The sequence below is a fragment of the Capra hircus genome, chromosome 13, assembly GCF_001704415.2.
Source record: "Capra hircus breed San Clemente chromosome 13, ASM170441v1, whole genome shotgun sequence".
NCBI lineage: Eukaryota > Metazoa > Chordata > Mammalia > Artiodactyla > Bovidae > Capra > Capra hircus.
The window spans coordinates 30,935,589-30,954,089 of NC_030820.1; the positions used below are offsets into that span (position 1 = coordinate 30,935,589).

The 18,501-nt window shown below is 36.5% G+C and overlaps 1 protein-coding gene across 3 annotated transcripts in view; it reads right to left on the reverse strand.

Moving 5' to 3' along the window:
* Nucleotides 1–18,501, reverse strand: part of TRDMT1 (tRNA aspartic acid methyltransferase 1) — a 92,855-nt gene that overhangs the window by 18,899 nt on the left and 55,455 nt on the right. For 2 of the 3 annotated variants that reach the window (XM_018057153.1, XM_005687979.3), the window contains exon 2: nt 12,752–12,861. The exons of the other annotated variant lie outside the window; for it this stretch is intronic. Coding sequence is in view for 1 of the 2 variants with exons in the window: in XM_005687979.3 (XP_005688036.2) it covers nt 12,752–12,861 (110 nt within the window). In the remaining variant the exon portion in view is untranslated. The remainder of the gene's footprint in view (nt 1–12,751; nt 12,862–18,501) is intronic. 3 annotated transcript variants of the gene reach the window in all.

The following is an 18,501-nucleotide window of genomic DNA, read 5'->3' on the forward strand; positions in this document are numbered from 1 at the left end:
AACCAGAGATCAAATTGCCAACATCTGCTGGATGATGGAAAAAGCAAGAGAGTTCCAGAAAAACATCTATTTCTGCTTTATTGACTATGCCAAAGCTTTTCACTGTGTGGATCACAATAAACTGTGGAAAATTCTAAAAGAGATGGGAATATCAGACCACCTGACCTGCCTCTTGAGAAACCTGTATACAGGTCAGGAAGCGACAGTTAGAACTGGACATGGAACAACAGATTGGATCCAAATAGGAAAAGGAGTACGTCAGGGCTGTATATTGTCACCCTGCTTATTTAACTTCTACGCAGAGTACATCATGAGAAACGCTGGACTGGAAGAAACACAAGCTGGAATCAAAGATTGCCGGGAGAAATATCACTAACCTCAGATATGCCGATGACACCACCCTTATGGCAGAAAGTGAAAAGAAACTAAAAAGCCTCTTGATGAAAGCGAAAGGGGAGAGTGAAAAAGTTGGCTTAAAGCTCAACATTCAGAAAACGAAGATCATGGCATCCGGTCCCATCACTTCATGGGAAATAGATGGGGAAACAGTGGCAGACTTTATTTTTGGGGGCTCCAAAATCACTGCAGATGGTGACTGCAGCCATGAAATTAAAAGACGCTTACTCCTTAGAAGAAAAGTTATGAGCAACTTAGACAGCATATTCAAAAGCAGAGACATTACTTTGCTGACTAAGGTCTGTCTAGTCAAGGCTGTGGTTTTTCCAGTGGTCATGTATGGATGTGAGTTGGACTGTGAAGAAGGCTGAGTGCCAAAGAATTGATGCTTTTGAATTGTGGTGTTGGAGAAGACTCTTGAGAGTTCCTTGGACTGCAACGAGATCCAACCAGTCCAGTCTGAAGGCGATCAGCCCTGGAATTTCTTTGGAGGGAATTATGCTGAAGGTGAAACTCCAGTACTTTGGCCACCTCATACGAAGAGTTGACTCATTGGAAAAGACTCTGATGCTGGGAGGGATTGGGGGCAGGAGGAGAAGGGGACGACAGAGGATGAGATGGCTCAATGGCATCACTGACTAGATGGACATGAGTCTGAGTGAACTCCAGAGTTGGTGATGGACAGGGAGGCCTGGCATGCTGTGATTCATGGGGTCACAAATAGTCGGACACGACTGAGCGACTGAATTGAACTGAACTGAATGTTTTTGTCCCGTATGTTTTGCTGTTCTCTGTTTGCCTTGCTGTTCTCTGTTTGCCACGCTGACATAACTTTTATTTCTATAATGGTTTTATTTTTCTCATCTCTTTTTCTCCTTCCCAGGCCACTGATAGTTTTCAAGTCTATTGTCTTATTATTGCTTTTGAATGAAGCTACAATACTTTGGCCACCTGATGCAAAGAGCCAACTCATTAGAAAAGACCCTTATGCTGGGAGAGATTGAAGGCAGGAGGAGAAGGGGACGACAGAGGAAGAAATGATTGAATGGCACCACCGATTCAATGGACAAGAATTTGAGCAAACTGGGTGATGCTGAAGGACAGGGAAGCCTGGCATACTACAGTCCATGGGGTTTCAAAGAATCGGGCATGACTGTGACTGAACAACAATACATTTATTTGAGTTCCTGAAGATATCATGTTTTATTTAAGGTTTCAAACTAATGGAGATGTGTGTTTGTAATTTTCTTCTGCTTCTTCACACAATTTTTCTGTAAATATTCTGCTTGTTTATGTTACTTCCTTCCTTCAAAAAGTACTCTATCAGCACAGCCTCAAAGGCTCCTTTCTAATTACTAATATATATATATATATTTTTTTTTTAATGGAAATCACTTGAATCTAGAAATTTGCTAAAAAGATGAAAGAGCAAGTACTTTGTCACTGCAGTTTCTGGGAAGAACCCACAAAGCTCTCTAACTTAAGACCATGCCTCTGTCCTTAACCCATGATCTCACATTTAGAATGAGTAACAAGCCTGCAGAGCTTGCAGTGATGTTTTCAGCCCAGTGATTTGGAATGTTTTAATGTCTCTTCTCTTCACTTTGAACAAACAATTGCTGGGTCTGCTTTGTCTCCTCCCTTGTCCTTCTCAAAGCTGCATGAGACACAGAGAGATCTAAATTGAATGCACCTTTGCCATCTTCATTCACTGTGTCTTATTGCCACTATATCTGACATTATTTTTCTCAGTTTTCTTTTTTGTTTTGGTTTCTGTTTAAATCCTATTTTCATTCATAATGGTTTCCCATCCCTCTTTTCTCTTATTTCTATTAGGAAAAGAAATATAATTTTAGAATAGAAATATCGTGTCTTTGCCATTCAATCAGAAGTCCCAAAGAAAAGTGTTCACCAGCTCAACTTCTGCACTAAGTAGTAAGTTTCTGCAGGTAAAGACTCGTTCTCAGTCATATCTCTGTTCCTCTAAGGGCTCAATAACTTGCATGAAGTCAATTTTCTCAAATTTCAGTAGATCAGAATATGTTGTTTTCAGTTCAGTTCAGTTCAGTTGCTCAGTCATGGCCGACTCTTTGCGACCCCATCGACTGCAGCCCGCCAGGCCTCCCTGTCCATCACCAACTCCTGGAGTTCACTCAAACTCATGTCCACTGAGTCGGTGATGCCATCCAACCATCTCATCCTCTGTCATCCCCTTCTCCTCCTGCTTATGAAACTTAAAACCCCTTAAGTCTCTCATTACTCCTAAGTTCTCCATTAAACTCCCAACTGCTTTTTAAGCATGACCCTCAATGTACTTCTGATACATTTGATCTGGACATGACATACTCTTTCCGTTACAGAACAGGGCTGAAGAGAACATCCAAGAAGAGACTAACAGCTGTAGGAAGGCACATCGTCTTTTTTCTCATAGACACTGTTTTAATGAACTGATTCTCTCCTCTCAAATGAGTGGGAGGTACCTATCTCCATTCTTTCCTCTCCCTAGTATTCTTATTTCATATGCAGATAATATGACTTGTTATCATCTATTAAAACTAGTACTGAAATAGAGCTATCACTAGAAAAATGGTTACATATATATTATTCTAAATGCCCCCAAATTTCTTCTGGCATGTAGTTGGGAACCCCAAATACGTAAAGTGTCTCACAGTTTCCCTTAGAAGGTAAAAAAGAGAAAAAGGTTAAGTCATCTAACGTAATGGGCGCTTTACTGAGATTTTGTTGTTGTTTCATATTTTGTTCAGTGGGAGAAAACCCTTGCTGAATTGGATATTTGGCCGCATCAACTTTTAAATATTTACATTAAATTTAAACTTAGATGCAATTTTTTAAAATAAAATAAATTTTGCTATCATAATCTATGTCACAGAAATTTTGGAACCTAAATGCAGATTGCCTACATATGAGTCAATTCAGTTACTTTTTCACAGGTATGTTTCTCCTGACCCTGTATTTACTTCTGCCCTACGTCCATGATGAGACTGGCAGACTTGGTGCAGTTGGCCATGATGTTCATGAAGTGCACTCTACCAGTGACTGGAAAGATGATGTTATACCCACAGTAATTCTCTCGATGAGGCCCGGGCAGAAAAATATTTTGTTCTCAGTATCAGTGATAGACGTTCTTCAACACATAAACAGATGACTTTTACCTTGTGAATACCCAATCACAGAGCCAGGAAATGGACCTATTTTGTATCCAGCTAAAAGGAAGCTTAAAATAAACCTGTTGGAAACACAAAGTGTGGTACATCCATATAATGGAATATTATTCAGCCATTAAGAGAAATGAAGCACTGACACATGTAACCACATGTCTATATGGAAACATGCTAAGTGCAAGAACCCAGACAAAAAAGGGCCACATATTATATGATCCCATTTACACGGAATGCCTAGAAAAATCAAATCTATAGAGGTAGAAAGTAGATTAGTGGTTTCCAGGGCCTGGAGGGAGGGAGAAATGGGGAGTCACTGCTAATGGGCACCAGGTTACTTTTTACGGGAATGAGAACGCTCTAGAATTAGCAAGGGGTAATCCTTACACAACTTTGTCAGTAAGTGAAAAAAGAAAAATGCTAAAAATGTACACTTTAAAGTGGTGGACTTCATGGTATAATGAACTGTAAATTTTACTTAAATTTTAAATTTTACTTAAATAAAATTTAAAATTTTACTTAAATAAAATTTGTGAGACTTTTGCTTCTGTCTGAAGGGAATAAATTCTGAGACTTACTTTCCTTTTGTAAATAAACTAGAAAACTGGGAGAAATGTAATAACTATTTTCAGATATTGGACCACAGGCAGATAGGACTGCCATTCCTTGGAAAAAGATAAATTAAAAAAAAAAAAAAAAAGAGTTGAAGATAATTAGACTTTCTACTTGGAGATAATTTCCACACAGCAGTGAAGGGAAAGGACACTCACACTGTACCTGGGAAGGTAGATGAGTTGAAGAGAGACATTGGCATTCAAGGTCAAGGTGACTAGAGTTTGCAGAGCAAGACTACCACACTAAAAGAAGCTGCATAAGGAATGAAATACAGAAATCTGCATAACATTCCCTTTGAGTGTCCTGCTTAGCATGAACCTGTGCATCTATCAAGCAAAATGCTTTGAAGTAGGCAAAGACCAACTGCCAGGAAAAGAACCATTATTGGGAAGCTGTAAGCCAAAAAATTTCCCAGATCTCAGGGCAAGAGATCATTCGAGTTATCACCACAACCTAGTTGAGAACATTGGACACTTAATAGCTAGCAATCAAAGAAAGGTCATGTATTAGTAGTAAGATTACACTACCCTTATAGTAAAGGCTACTCCACATACACTCTGAAATGCTTAAAATAAGCCTCAAAAAGAATCAAGATGATCTGAAATTAACTACTTCTGAGAACAAAATCCAACAGTAAAGACTACAGTAAAGACTACAGTAAACTCCACCACTCAAAAATGTAAAACGTACAATGTTAGGCTCCCAATAAAAAATTACTACAATGCTAATAAAACAAGATAATGTGACCCATGACAAATGGGGGTGAACGGAGGAAGACTCCATCAATAGAGACAAGCCCAACAATGACATGCTGGAATTAACAAAGATTTTAAAACAGTCATTATAAATATCATTAATTTGTTCAAATACTTAAAGGAAAATGAAAATATTATAAGGAGACAAGAACATAAAAAAGAATTAATTGAAACTTCTAGAAGTGAAAAATACTTAAAATGAACAGTTACATATCAAAAAAAAAAAAAACCTCTTAAAGATACAGCAATATAGTGTGCTTCTAAAATGAAGCAAACAGAGTAGGATAGACTAAAAATGAACAGTCTCAGTGAATATGAAGGGATCTTATAATAATTCTAATTGAAATGCAAGGACAGGGAATTCTCTGGTGGTCCAGTGGTTACAACTCTGCGCTTTCACTGTCAAGGGCACAGATTTAATTCCTGGTCTGGGAACTAAGATCTAGCAAGCCACATGGCACAGCCAAAAAAAAAAGAGGCAAAATTAAAAGGATGGATAAAATATATGCATACAAACACTAACCATAAGAAAGCAGAAGTTACATTAATTTAAGAAGCTATATTAATATCAAGAAAATAGACTTCAGAACAAGAAATAATTCTGAGGGATAAAGAGGAATATTTCATAATGATAAACAGGTCAATTAATCAAGAAAACAATCATAAAGCATATACACTTAATAAAAGAGCTCTGGATAAAATGAACCAAAAACTAAAAGGAGTTAATAGACATTCAGTTGTGCATGGATATTACAACATTCTCTCAGCAAATGATAGGAAAAAATCAGTAAAGATACAGAAAAATTGACAATACTATCAACTAACTTGACCCAAATGATATTTATAAATGTCCACTCAACAAAAACAGAATACACATTCTTTCCAACAGGAGACAGAGCATTCACTAAACAGAGTGAATTCTGGGCCATAACACAAGTCTCAACCAATTTAAAATAACTAAAATCATACACAGTATGACACCAGTAAAACAGAAATGAGAAATCAGCAACAGAAAGATATCTGAAAAATTCCTAAATATTTGGAAATTTTAGAACCATTCTTACAAATTAACACATGAGCCAAAGAAAAAATCAGAGGGGAAATTAGAAAATACTTTGAGCTGAATGAAAATGAACATAGTGAGTGACTGAAGTTGCTCAGTCGTGTCCGACTCTTTGTGACCCCATGGACTGTAGTCTACCAGGATCCTCCCTCCATGGGATTCTCCAGGTAAGAGTACTGGAGTGGGCTGCCATTTCCTTCTCCAGGGGATCTTCCTAACCCAGGGATAGAATCCAGGTCTCCTGCATTCCAGGCAGACGCTTTAACCTCTCAGCCACCAGGGAAAATTTGTGATTTGTAACTGAAATTTAAGAAAATGTACAACATTCTATGTTTGCATTAAAAAAGAAACACAAACTCAAGTCAATCATCTAAAGTCCCAAGGCAAGCAGTGTAACAGAGAGCATATTAAACACAAAGTAGTGAAGAATAATAAAGATTAGTAGAAATTAGTGAAATAGTACAAATTAATACTAGATAAAATCAATTCCATCTAAACCTGTTTACTTGAAAAAAAGCACTAAATTTGGTAAGGCTCTAGCTTTAATAGTAGAGAACAAAACAGAAAAGATAAAAATTACTAACATCAGGAATGATAAACAATGGATATAAGGAAATGATGAACAACATGATGCCAATATGCTTGACAAAGCAGAGTAAAAGATAAATTTCTTCAAAGACACAAATTTCCAAAACTGAATGAAAAATAAATAGAAAGCCTCAATAGTCTCATAACAGATAAATAAACTCATAATTTAAAAGTCAAGATTACTGGAGTGGGTTGCCATTTCCTTCTCCAGAGGATCTTCCTGACCCAGGGATCAAACCTGTGTCTCCTGGTTCCTCTCATAGAAGTATGTAAATAATTTTAAAAAAAAATCCAGTTTCTAAAGCTACTGCTATCCCTCTGACCAATTCTTCTCTTGTTTTTGAAATTCTCTCCTACCTTGACTCTTAAAACTCCAAGACCTCAGGTCTCCCACATTGTAGGCAGACACTTACTCATAATTAAAAACCTTCCCACAAAGAAAACTCCAGGTCCAGATGGCTCCAGTGATGAAATTCTATTATTTATAGAAGATCTAATACTTGTTCTTCACAGACTCTTAGATAAAATTAGAGTTTGTGAAGCCAACTGGGTTGGCCAAAAAGTTCATTTGAGTTTTTCCATAACATCTCACAGAAAACCCAAACAAACTTTCAGCCCAATATAAAGCTAGTATTGATATTGCCCTAATATCAAAACCACACAAATATTTTATGAGGAAAGTACAAAAGTCACAAAGATAAATGTAAGAATACTTAATAAAATGTTAGCAACTGGGATGCAGCTTAACATAAAACTGATTCTATATCATAAAAGAGTAGGATTTACCCTAGGAATGCAATACTGACTTAACATTCAAAAAAGGAGTTGATATGATCACCATATTAACAGAATAAAAGGGAAAATTATATAATTGGGTTAAATGATGAAAAAAAAAGTTTCTGACAAAATTAAAAACCTATTCATTCATAATACAAATTCTTAGAAAATGAAATAAAAGGAAATTTCCTCAACTTAATAAAAGGCATGCTCATACTCAGTCGCTTCAGTCATGTCTGACTCTTTGTGACCCCATGGGCTGTAGCTCGCTAGGCTCCTCTGTCCATGGGATTTCCCAGGCAAGAATACTGGAGTGGGTTGCCATTTCCTCCTCCAGGGGATGTTCCCGACCCAGGGATCAAACCTGTGTCTCCAGGTTCCTCTCATAGAAGTATTTAAATAATTTTTTTTTTTTAATCCAGTTTCTAAAGCTACGGCTATCCCTCTGACCAATTCTTCTCTTGTTTTTGAAACTCTCTCCTACCTTGACTCTTAAGACTCCCAGACCTATTTCTCCTCCAACCTCTTTGCCAGTCTTCTTCTCATTTACTTCACCTGCTTCTAAATACCCATGTTCCTCTAAGCATGTAATACATGAAAAATATACAGCTAACATCTAAGATGTTAAATGATAAATGACTAAATAATTCTCCCCTAATATCTGGCAGAAGGCAGGGATGTCCAATGTCACACTTTTTATTCAACATTGTGAAGAAGGTCCTAGACAATGCAATAAGGCAAGGAAAAAGTCATACTGGTTGGAAGGGAAAAGTATAACTATTTTTCCTCACACAATAGAACTGTACATGTTAAAACTCCTAATAAATCAATATTAAAGTTATCAGAACCAATAAGTCAATATGGCAAAGTTATAGGATACGAGGTTAATAAATATTACAAAATATTAATTAAATATTATAAAATATAGCTGATACACATTAATAAAGTCCTAAATAAGTAAAGAGAGATACCATATTCATAAACTGGAAGATTATTTTATGAAGAGTTCAGTTCTTCCAAAACCACTCAGTGAAATTTCAATCAAAATACCTTTTTTAGGTAGAAATTGGCAAGCTGATTCTGAAATTTATACAGAACTGTAAATTAGAGAGTATTCAAAATCATCTTAAAAAATAAATTCAGAATTTTGATAACTTATACTGCCTGAATTTAATATATATTAGAAAGCTACAATAACCAACAGTGTGTTATTGATATAAGGATAAAAACATAGATACTGCTGAAGAGAGAATTCAGAAATTTACTCACACACATATGATCTATTTTTTAACAAAGATGTCAAAGAATTTGTAAAGGATAGTCTTTCCAGAAAATGGTGTTAGGATACTTTTATATGCACTTAAAAAGAATTACCCCTACCTGAGACCACACACATCTGGTCCCATCACTTCATGGGAAATAGATGGGGAAACAGTGGAAACAGTGTCAGATTTTATTTTGGGGGGCTCCAAAATAACTGCAGATGGTGACGGCAGTCATGAAATTAAAAGATGCTTACTCCTTGAAAGGGAAGTTATGACCAACCTAGATAGCATATTCAAAAGCAGAGACATTACTTTGCCAACAAAAGTCTGTCTAGTCAAGGCTATGGTTTTTCCAGTGGTCATGTATGGATGTGAGAGTTGGACTATGAAGAAAGCTGAGTGCCGAAGAATTGATGCTTTTGAACTGTGGTGTTGGAGAAGACTCTTGAGAGTCCCTTGGACTGCAAGGAGATCCAACCAGTCCATTCTGAAGGAGATCAGCCCTGGGATTTCTTTGGAAGGCATGATGCTAAAGCTGAAACTCCAGTACTTTGGCCACCTCATGAGAAGAGTTGACTCACTGGAAAAGACTCTGATGCTGGGAGGGATTGGGGGGCAGGAGGAGAAGGGAACGACAGAGGATTAGATGGCTGGATGGCATCACCGACTCGATGGACGTGAGTCTGAGTGAACTCCGGGAGTTGGTGATGGACAGGGAGGCCTGGCGTGCTGTGATTCATGGGGTCACAAAGAGTCGGACACAAGTGAGCGACTGAACTGACTGAGACCACACACAAAACGTAACCATTTAAATGGGTCATAAACCTAAATGTAAAAGCCAAAACTATAAAACTAACAGGAAAAAATGGAGTAAACAAAGACTTCACAAGACAGAAAAAGTGTCCCATAAAAGCGAAAAAAAAAAAAAAAGTAACTTCTGCACTTCATGAACACAGTTAAGGAAAAACAAATTACAGAACTGGAGAAAATATTTGTTACACATATTTCTGACAAACAATGTGAAATCAGAAAATGCGAACATTTCTTAAAACTAAATGATAATAGCACAAACATCAGTTCAGTTCAGTTTAGTTGCTCAGTCATATCCAATCCTTTGCAACCCCATAGACTGTAGCACATCAGGCCTCCCTGTCCATCACCAACTCCCGGAGTTTATCCAAACTCATGTCCATTGAGTCGGTGATGTCATCCAAGCATCTCATTCTCTGTCATCCCCTTCTCCTCCCACCTTCAATCATTCCCAGCATCAGGGTCTTTCCTAATGAGTCAGTTCTCTGTATCAGGTGGCCAAAGTACTGGAGTTTCACCTTCAATATCAGGCCTTCCAATGAACACTCAGGACTGATCTCCGTTAGGATAGACTGGTTGGATCTCCTTGTAGTCCAAGGAACTCTCAAGAGTCTTCTCCAATACAATTCAAAAGCATCAGTTCTTCAGCACTCAGCTTTCTTTATAGTCCAACTTTCATACTCATATATGACTACTGGAAAAACCATAGCCTTGACTAGAAGGACCTTTGTTGGCAAAGGAATGTTTGTGCTTTTTAATATGCTGTCTAGGTTGGTCATAGCTTTTCTTCTAAGGAGCAAGCGTCTTTTAATTTTATGGCTGCAGTCACCATCTGCAGTGATTTTGGAGCCCCCCAAAATAAAGTCTGATACTGTTTCCCCATCTATTTGCCATGAAGTAATGAGACCAGATGCCATGATCTTCGTTTTCTGAATGTTGAGCTTTAAGCCAACTTTTTCACTCTCCTTTTTCACTTTCATCAAGAGGCTCTTTAGTTCTTCTTAGCTTTCTGCCATAAGGGTTGTGTCATCTGCATGTCTAAGGTTATTGATATTTCTCCAGGCAATCTTGATTCCAGCTTGTGCTTCACCCAGCCCAGCGTTTCTCATGATGTACTCTGCATAGAAGTTAAATAAGCAGGGTGACAATATACAGCCTTGACGTACTCCTTTTCCTATTTGGAACAAATCTGTTGTTTCATGTCCAGTTCTAACTGTTACTTCCTGACCTGCATACAGATTTCTCAAGAGGCAGGTCAGGTGGTCTGGTATTCCCATTTCTTTCAGACTTTCCACAGTTTAGGTCCACTGGAGAAGGGAATAGCAAACCACTTCAGTATTCTTGCCTTGAGAACTTCATGAACAGTATGAAAAAGCATAAACACCAAACAATAAAAAAACAAACAAAAAAAATAGAAAAGAAATGTCATCAAAGACATAGAAATGGCCAATAATCACATGAAAAAGTACTCAACATTATTAGTCACCAGGGAAATGCAAATTAAAATAACAATATCACTGTATGCTCACAAGAGAGGCTTAGATTTAAAAGATTGACAATAGCAACTTTTGGTAAAGATGTAAAATAACTGAAACACTTAAACACTGACTGTGTGACTATAAAATGGTATGAACACTATGTAAAACAGTTGGCTTTTTCTCATAAAATTAAAGAAGTCTATCATACACTCCAGCAATTCTACTCCTAGGTATTTACCCACAGAAAAAAAAAGTCCACACAAAAACTTATACATGGATCTTCATATCAACCTTTTTATAACAGTCAAAAACTGGAAACAATCTAAACATCAAACATGTGAACAGATACACAGTTTGCAATATGAAATTTCCACAAATACCTGTACATACAGAATATCACAGAACAATAATGAAGAGGCAACTACTGATTGATACAATGCAAAAAACATTACACTAAACAAAAGAAGTCACACTCAAAAAAATTACACTCATGATTTTATTTCTGTTATACTAGAAATAGAATATTTAATTTGTAATGACTGAAAGCAGATCAGTGGTTGCCTAGGGCTGGGGTAAGAGACTGACACTTAGGAACATTTTAGGGTAGTGGCTGTTCTAAAGTCCCAACTGTGCTGACTCAGTTGTATGAGTGTGTGTGTGCTCAGTCTTGTCCGAGTCTTGCAACCCCATGGACATTGGTCAAAACTCAAACTATACACAAAGAGTACAGTTTCTTGCATATAAATTACAGTTTCATGAGAAATATGTGTAAAATTTTGCACAACATAAGACTGGGAGAAAAAACACAATTTCATATTACACTGTATTTTGAAAGTAACAATGTGTTAAATACTTCTGCTGAGTTCATCACGAGCAAAAAACTATCTTTAACTTGGACAGGTGTCAACAAGAAGAGAGTATTATGGAAACATATACACTGCCATATGTAAAACAGATAGCCAGTGGAATTATAGTATGACTCAGGGAACTCAAACTGGGGCTCTGTGACAACCTAGAGGAGTGGGATAGAGTGAGAGGTGGGAGGGAGACTTAAGAGGGAGGGGACATATGTATACTTACGGCTGATTCATGTTGATGTATGGCAGAAACCAACATTATACTGTAAAGTGATTATTCTTCAATTAAAAATAAAAAAAAAATTTTTTTTTAAGTAGCATTCAGTAAGTATTGGGTTGGCCAAAAAGTTCATTCCGGTTTTTGCCTACACCTTTACAGAAAAACCTGAATGAACTTTTTTGGCCAACCCAATAATATAACCAATGATTTTTTTTCATTTTCTCTTTTTTTCCCTCCTGCTATGTATATATTGTACCTGCTGCTGCTGCTGCTGCTGCTGCTAAGTCGCTTCAGTCGTGTCCGACTCTGTGTGACCCCATAGACGGCAGCCCACCAGGCTCCCCCGTCCCTGGGATTCTCCAGGCAAGAACACTGGAGTGGGTTGCCATTTCCTTCTCCAACACTGTACCTGAGCACTGCTTAAAAATTAAGAATTAAGCCAAGTTTAATATCACTATAAAACTAAACATTTAGAAATAGAGTATATGCTTACTTTTCAATTCTTTCAAGACCAAATTACTGATTGTATCTCTCTAAAGCTAGAAATTTTTAAAAAGAAAGAAAAAAAATAACATGCTACCTTCTGACAGAATTAAAAAATATAAATTTAATTCCCTTCTCCTAAACCTTTTCATTTATATATGACTTATCTTCAAATGAAGATACCAGAAATCAGTATCTTGCAGTATTCCTCAATCACATTTTTACTTGCTATATATTTATTAAAACAATAATAATTGTTACTCACTTCAATTGTCTTGGCCAGTAACTGTGTGTGAGGAAAATTATACTTATATACTTCATTAGCAACAGTGTTTACATCAACAGCAGCCACCACTTGTGCAGGTATACAGCTTTCTGTAATGACAAATGGAATATCTTAGAATGTCAAGTCCTTAAGATCAACTTGTTCATTATAAAAAAGAGCTAAAATAACAGAATTTTGTAGTACATTTCCTCACTTCCTCAATTATCTAGTCAGATCTCAGGTTGTCAGTCGACAACAAAGCCAGGAAGAACTAGGTGGGAAGTGGAATATTTATGTACCTCTGGTTCATCTCTCTCAACAACATTCTGGTGCTAAAAATAAGACAAATGTTTTAGTCATTATCTCTCATATTTGCTTTCCTTCCTCCATTAAGGTATAGATTTATGAGTCAAATGGAAAGTTTTCCTAAATTAAACCAAAAACATAAAAGTGAAAGATATTCTTAAAAGCCATATGGCTTGGAAATTTAGAAATTAACTACAATTTGTTCCTCATCTTCTAACATTGATATAATTCTGCTTCCCACTACCACTGGAAATGCTTTTAGGTAAGTTTTGGTAAGTTTCAGGTAAATTTTTTTGAAGAGCTTTATTAACATGTAACTCACATATCACAGAATTCACTCCTTGAAGGCTTAGGCAAGTTTTTAAATGGAATGAAAAATTAATTTGTATCCAAACATAAAAATTTCACAGACCAAAAATTAAAAATTTTGACAGATCAGGAGAGAACATAAGAAGAGTAAAAGAAATAATTACAAGGGTATGTCTTCCTTCATTGCTCTGACTTGCAGCTGAAGAAAGGCATTTTCATAATGCTTTCAGATTCAGAGAATTTTGGTATAGTCTTAAAAGAGCAGTCAAAATTTGTAACTGCTGTTGTATTTTGCAATTACCACCCTCTTTGCACTTCTTTCTCAAAACACATACAAACCCAATTATGTGTAAACCCTGTCCCAAATCAGTAGAAAATGTGAAGAGTTCTTGAAATAAATGTATTTGAGAGGTCTTAGGAAAATCATCAGAGAAAGTATTACAAAGTTAAATAGTAGCTACAAATAGCTATTTCTTTAATAACCATTTCTTTTAAAAGTTAAATTTGGCAGCCCAAATATCAAAAAATTAAAAAGAAAAACATTAGGATGTGAGGAGCTAGGCCGCATGTAATAAGGACCTGGAAATAAAAACCAGATCACAGAAGATGGGGCAAAGAGGAAGCAAACACACACTCAGAAACAATCACAACACTACATTGAGGCCTAGGAAATATGATGCCAGAGAGAAACAAGGGGATAAATGCATCCAAGTAAATATTTACTACACATCTACTACCAGGCTCAAGAACCTGGGCTAGGACCAACTCTAGGTACCCCGCTGCCTTGTATATAGGTCACTGGAGGCGTCATGGTCCAGTTAGTAATATCATAGGCAGCTGCCTCTAATTGAGTCCAAATCCAATAATTAGTTTATCTGCCTTCGTATAAAGTAAATTTAAGTTCTAAATTATATCTTTGTCAAAGGTATCAGAGAGATCTTGAAACATAAATGAAGAAGGCTTTTAAACAAATGACAAAAATTAGTATGTAAGAATCAATTTGCAAAATCACAAACCTTATAATCAAGGTTAAGAACTAAGCAACTACTAATCATTGTAAGAGAGCTTGGAATTAAGTAAATTTCATTGAACTATTCCACTGTGTTGCTAAACAGGAAGTGTTGTAATTAGCATGATGCCGCCTGCTTGCATTTCTATTATATATACAGCAAGCTGGGACTGCCTGGAGTTAGTTGATATGATTTTTCTCTTTTTACAGGCTGATTGAAAACCCACAGTGATATGCCAAATCTGTACCACAATCAATAATTAATTTTATTTTCTTGTATTATGTGCCCGGAAGACATAAAAACTGACAAAAAACAACTGCCAAAGGCATGTTTTATGTGGTGATACAAAAACTGATGAACCAAAAATTCTTTCTCAGAAAACAATAGATTTTTAAAGTCAATAAACAAATGCACTGTGCACATATTTTATACTGTAATAAAATTAGGATCTACCACATGACCTAGAAAGTTATTTCCATGATGAAAAATAAACATACTAAGATCTTCCTGACACTAATTCACCCTGCCTTTTCAAAACAGAATTGTTTTAAGGTATGAGTGTGTTAAGGAAAAAGTTAAACTACTTAAATAATACTCTTAAAAACCAAGCCTTTCAATTCTACCAAAACCTTAAACTGAGCTCCAAAGACAAGTTGTCTTGATATTTCTTACTGTATACTTTAAATCTATAGCCTCCAAAAATCTGTTAAGCTGCATACACAGATTTTGAAAGTGTTTAAAAAATCCAAACAAATATAATTCAGTAGATTTTGCCTAAGGGAGCCCTATCACTTTAAGTGGTCCAAGAGTAGTCATTCTCAGAGGGGAGACAGTTGGGGAAGAAGAGATCCACAGGATCTTTTGGGAAACTAGAAGGGAAGGATGTGTTTTCAGTATTTTGATTGATTGCTTTACCTGCATTTTATTCATGATATTTCTGGTCTATTATGGACTGCATATTTGTTAATATTAACAGGAAGCATAGATTTTAAAAAAGGTGGGATACTGTATAATTAGATGAACATAGCATAAATTATTTTTAAAAATTGTCAGATTAGATCTACAAGGAAAGGATAAGGGGTATCGTATTCCCATTTACATGAGTCTTAAAGTAAAAAAAAAAGGCAGATTTAGTTATGTCAAGAGAGACTTTGAAGTGAAATGTTAGAAATGTCACTGGAATTACATGCATAATTCCTGCTCTTAAATATGTTTCTTAGTAAGTGGGCAAGAAACACACATACACACCACGTTTGAATAGTGATTATTTTCCTCCTTTTTCTGATCACACTTTCTGGAAAAGCTGCAAGGAATAACTTCTGGTTGTTGGCAGTAAAAGGTATAAGTACACACTCTACCAGCCTTTCCTAACCAAATAAACCAAAAAGTTTAAATTGTTCATACATAGCTAATGTGGGGAAAAAACATTTTAGAATGTAAATATAAAATTAACTGGCCTCCTTTGAAATAAGGAAAGTTGCTTTTTTTCTTCTTTTCCTTATCATTTTTTTCTGAACTGTATCTAATATAGGTGAGTAATTCTTGAATTACCTCATTATAATCAACCTGAAACATGTAATCAGGTACGTTAACACTGACATCTAGTTGTGAAATGGAAGATCAATTGAATACATCAAATGTCTATTTCTTTTCATTCAAAGTCAAGCTTAATTAAAACTAAAAAGTATTTAGCGAAAACAGACATGCAAGGATTCTGAATTTAAAATGATCGCCAAAGTATATTTACTACTTTTTAAAAATTCTTGCACTTCAAATATCACAATAAGTTGCATTTCCTTACACTAACAATGAAATATCAAAAAAGGAATGCAAAAAAAAATTCCTTTTAAAATCATACCAAAAAATTAAATAAACTTAGGAATAAGCCTGATCAAAAACTTATATGCTGAGAACTATAATGAACAAAAAAGAACAGGATTCAAAGAGATGGAAAGATAACTCCATGCTCTTGGATTGGAAGAATTAGCATCGTGAAAACAGCCATCCTGTCCAAAGCAATCTATTACCCATGACATTTTTCACATAACTAGAACAAATAATCCTAAAATGTATATGGAACCATAGAAGACCCAGAATTGCCAAAGCAATCCTGAGGAAAAAGAACAAAGCAGGTGGCAAAACTCCCCTAGACTTTGGCCGATACTACAAAGCTACAGTAATCAAAATGGTACTGGCGTAAAAACAGATACATGGATAATGGAACAGAGTAAAAGCCCAGATAAACCCACACACCTATGTCAATTAACCTTTGACAAAGGAATCAAGAATATAGAATATAGAACACGGAAAAGTCAGCAAATAGTGTTGGGAAAGTTCAATGGCCACATGTAAATCAATAAAGTTAGAACATCCTCACACTATACACAAAAATAAATCCAAAATGGCTTAAAGACTTAAACATAAAGCACAACACTACAAAACTCCTAAAAGAAAACATAAGCAAAACATTCTCAATGTTTTTTCTAGGTCAGTCTCCCAAGGCAACAGAAATAAGAGCAAAAATAAATAAATGGGACGGAAATGGCAACCCACTCCAGTGTTCTTGCCTGGAGAATCCCAGGGACAGGGGAGCCTGGTGGGCTGCCGTCTACGGGCTCGCACAGAGTCAGACATGACTGAAGTGACTCAGCAGTAGCAGCAGCAATCAAACTTACAAGCTTTTGCACAGCAAAGGAAAACATAAGCAAAACGAATCTAAGACAACCTATGGAGTGGGAGAAAATATCTGCAACCAACAAGGGCTTAATTTCCAAAATATACAATCAGCTCATACAACTCAACAACAACAAAAATCAAAAAACCCAACTGAAAAATGGGCAGAACTAAATAGATATTTCTCCAAAGAAGACATTGTTGATGTTCAGTCGCTAAATCACGTCCGACTCTTTGAAACCCCATGGACTGCAGCACACCACACTTCCCTGTCCATTATCTCCTGGAGTTTTCTCAAACTCATGTCCATTGAGTCAGAGATGCCATTCAACCATCTCTTCCTCTGTCATCCCCTTTTCGTCCTGCCTTTAATCTTTCCCAGCATCAGGGTCTTTTCCAATGAGTCACTTCTAATCAGATGGCCAAAGTACTGGAGCTTCAGCTTCAGGATCAGTCCTTCCAATGAATATTCAGGGTTGATTTCCTTTAGGATTGACTGGTTTGATCTCCTTGCTGTCCAAGGGACTCGCAAGAGTCTTCTCCAGCACCACAACTTGAAAGTATCAATTTTTTGGTGCTCAGCCTTCTTTATGGTCCAACTCTCACAACTATATATAACTACTGAAAAAACCACTGACTATACTGACCTTTGTCTGCAAGATGATCTCTGTTTTTTAATATGCTGCCTAAGTTTTCTTAGCTTTCCTTCTAATGAGCAAGCCCCTTTTAATTTCATGGATGCAGTCACCATCCACAGTGATTTTGGAGCTCAAGAAAATAAAATCTGCCACTGTTTCCACCCCCGCCCCCATCTATTTGCCACGAAGAAGACATAAAGATGGCCAACAAGCACATGAAAAGATGCTCAACGTCACTAACTATTAGATAAATACAAATCAAAACTACAAGGAGGTACCAACCTCACATTGGTCAGAATGGCCATCACTAAGAAGTCTACAAATAACAAATGCTGGCGAGGGTGTAGTGAAAAAGGAACCATCCTACACTGTTTGTGGGAATGTAAGCTGGTACATTAACTATTGAAAAACATCATGGAGGTTCCTCAAAGCTAAAAATAAGAGTTGCCATAAGATACAGCAATCTCACTCCTGGGCATATATCCACACAAAACTATAATTTAAAAAGATACATGCACCCCTATGTTCATAGCAGCACTATGCACAACGGCCAAGACATGGAGACAACCTAAAGGCCACTGACAGATGAATGGATGAAGATGAGGCACATACATACAGTGGAATATTACCTAGCCATTAAAAAGAATGAAACAATGCTGTGGGCAACAACATATATGGCACAGAGATCATCACATTGAGGTAATATAAAGTGTATGTGTACACATTAAACAAACAAACAAAAAAAAAGCCAGCTGTCAATAGGACTGTATCTTGATGGCAGATGTGTAATTCGGGGGTGATTCTTACCTCTTCC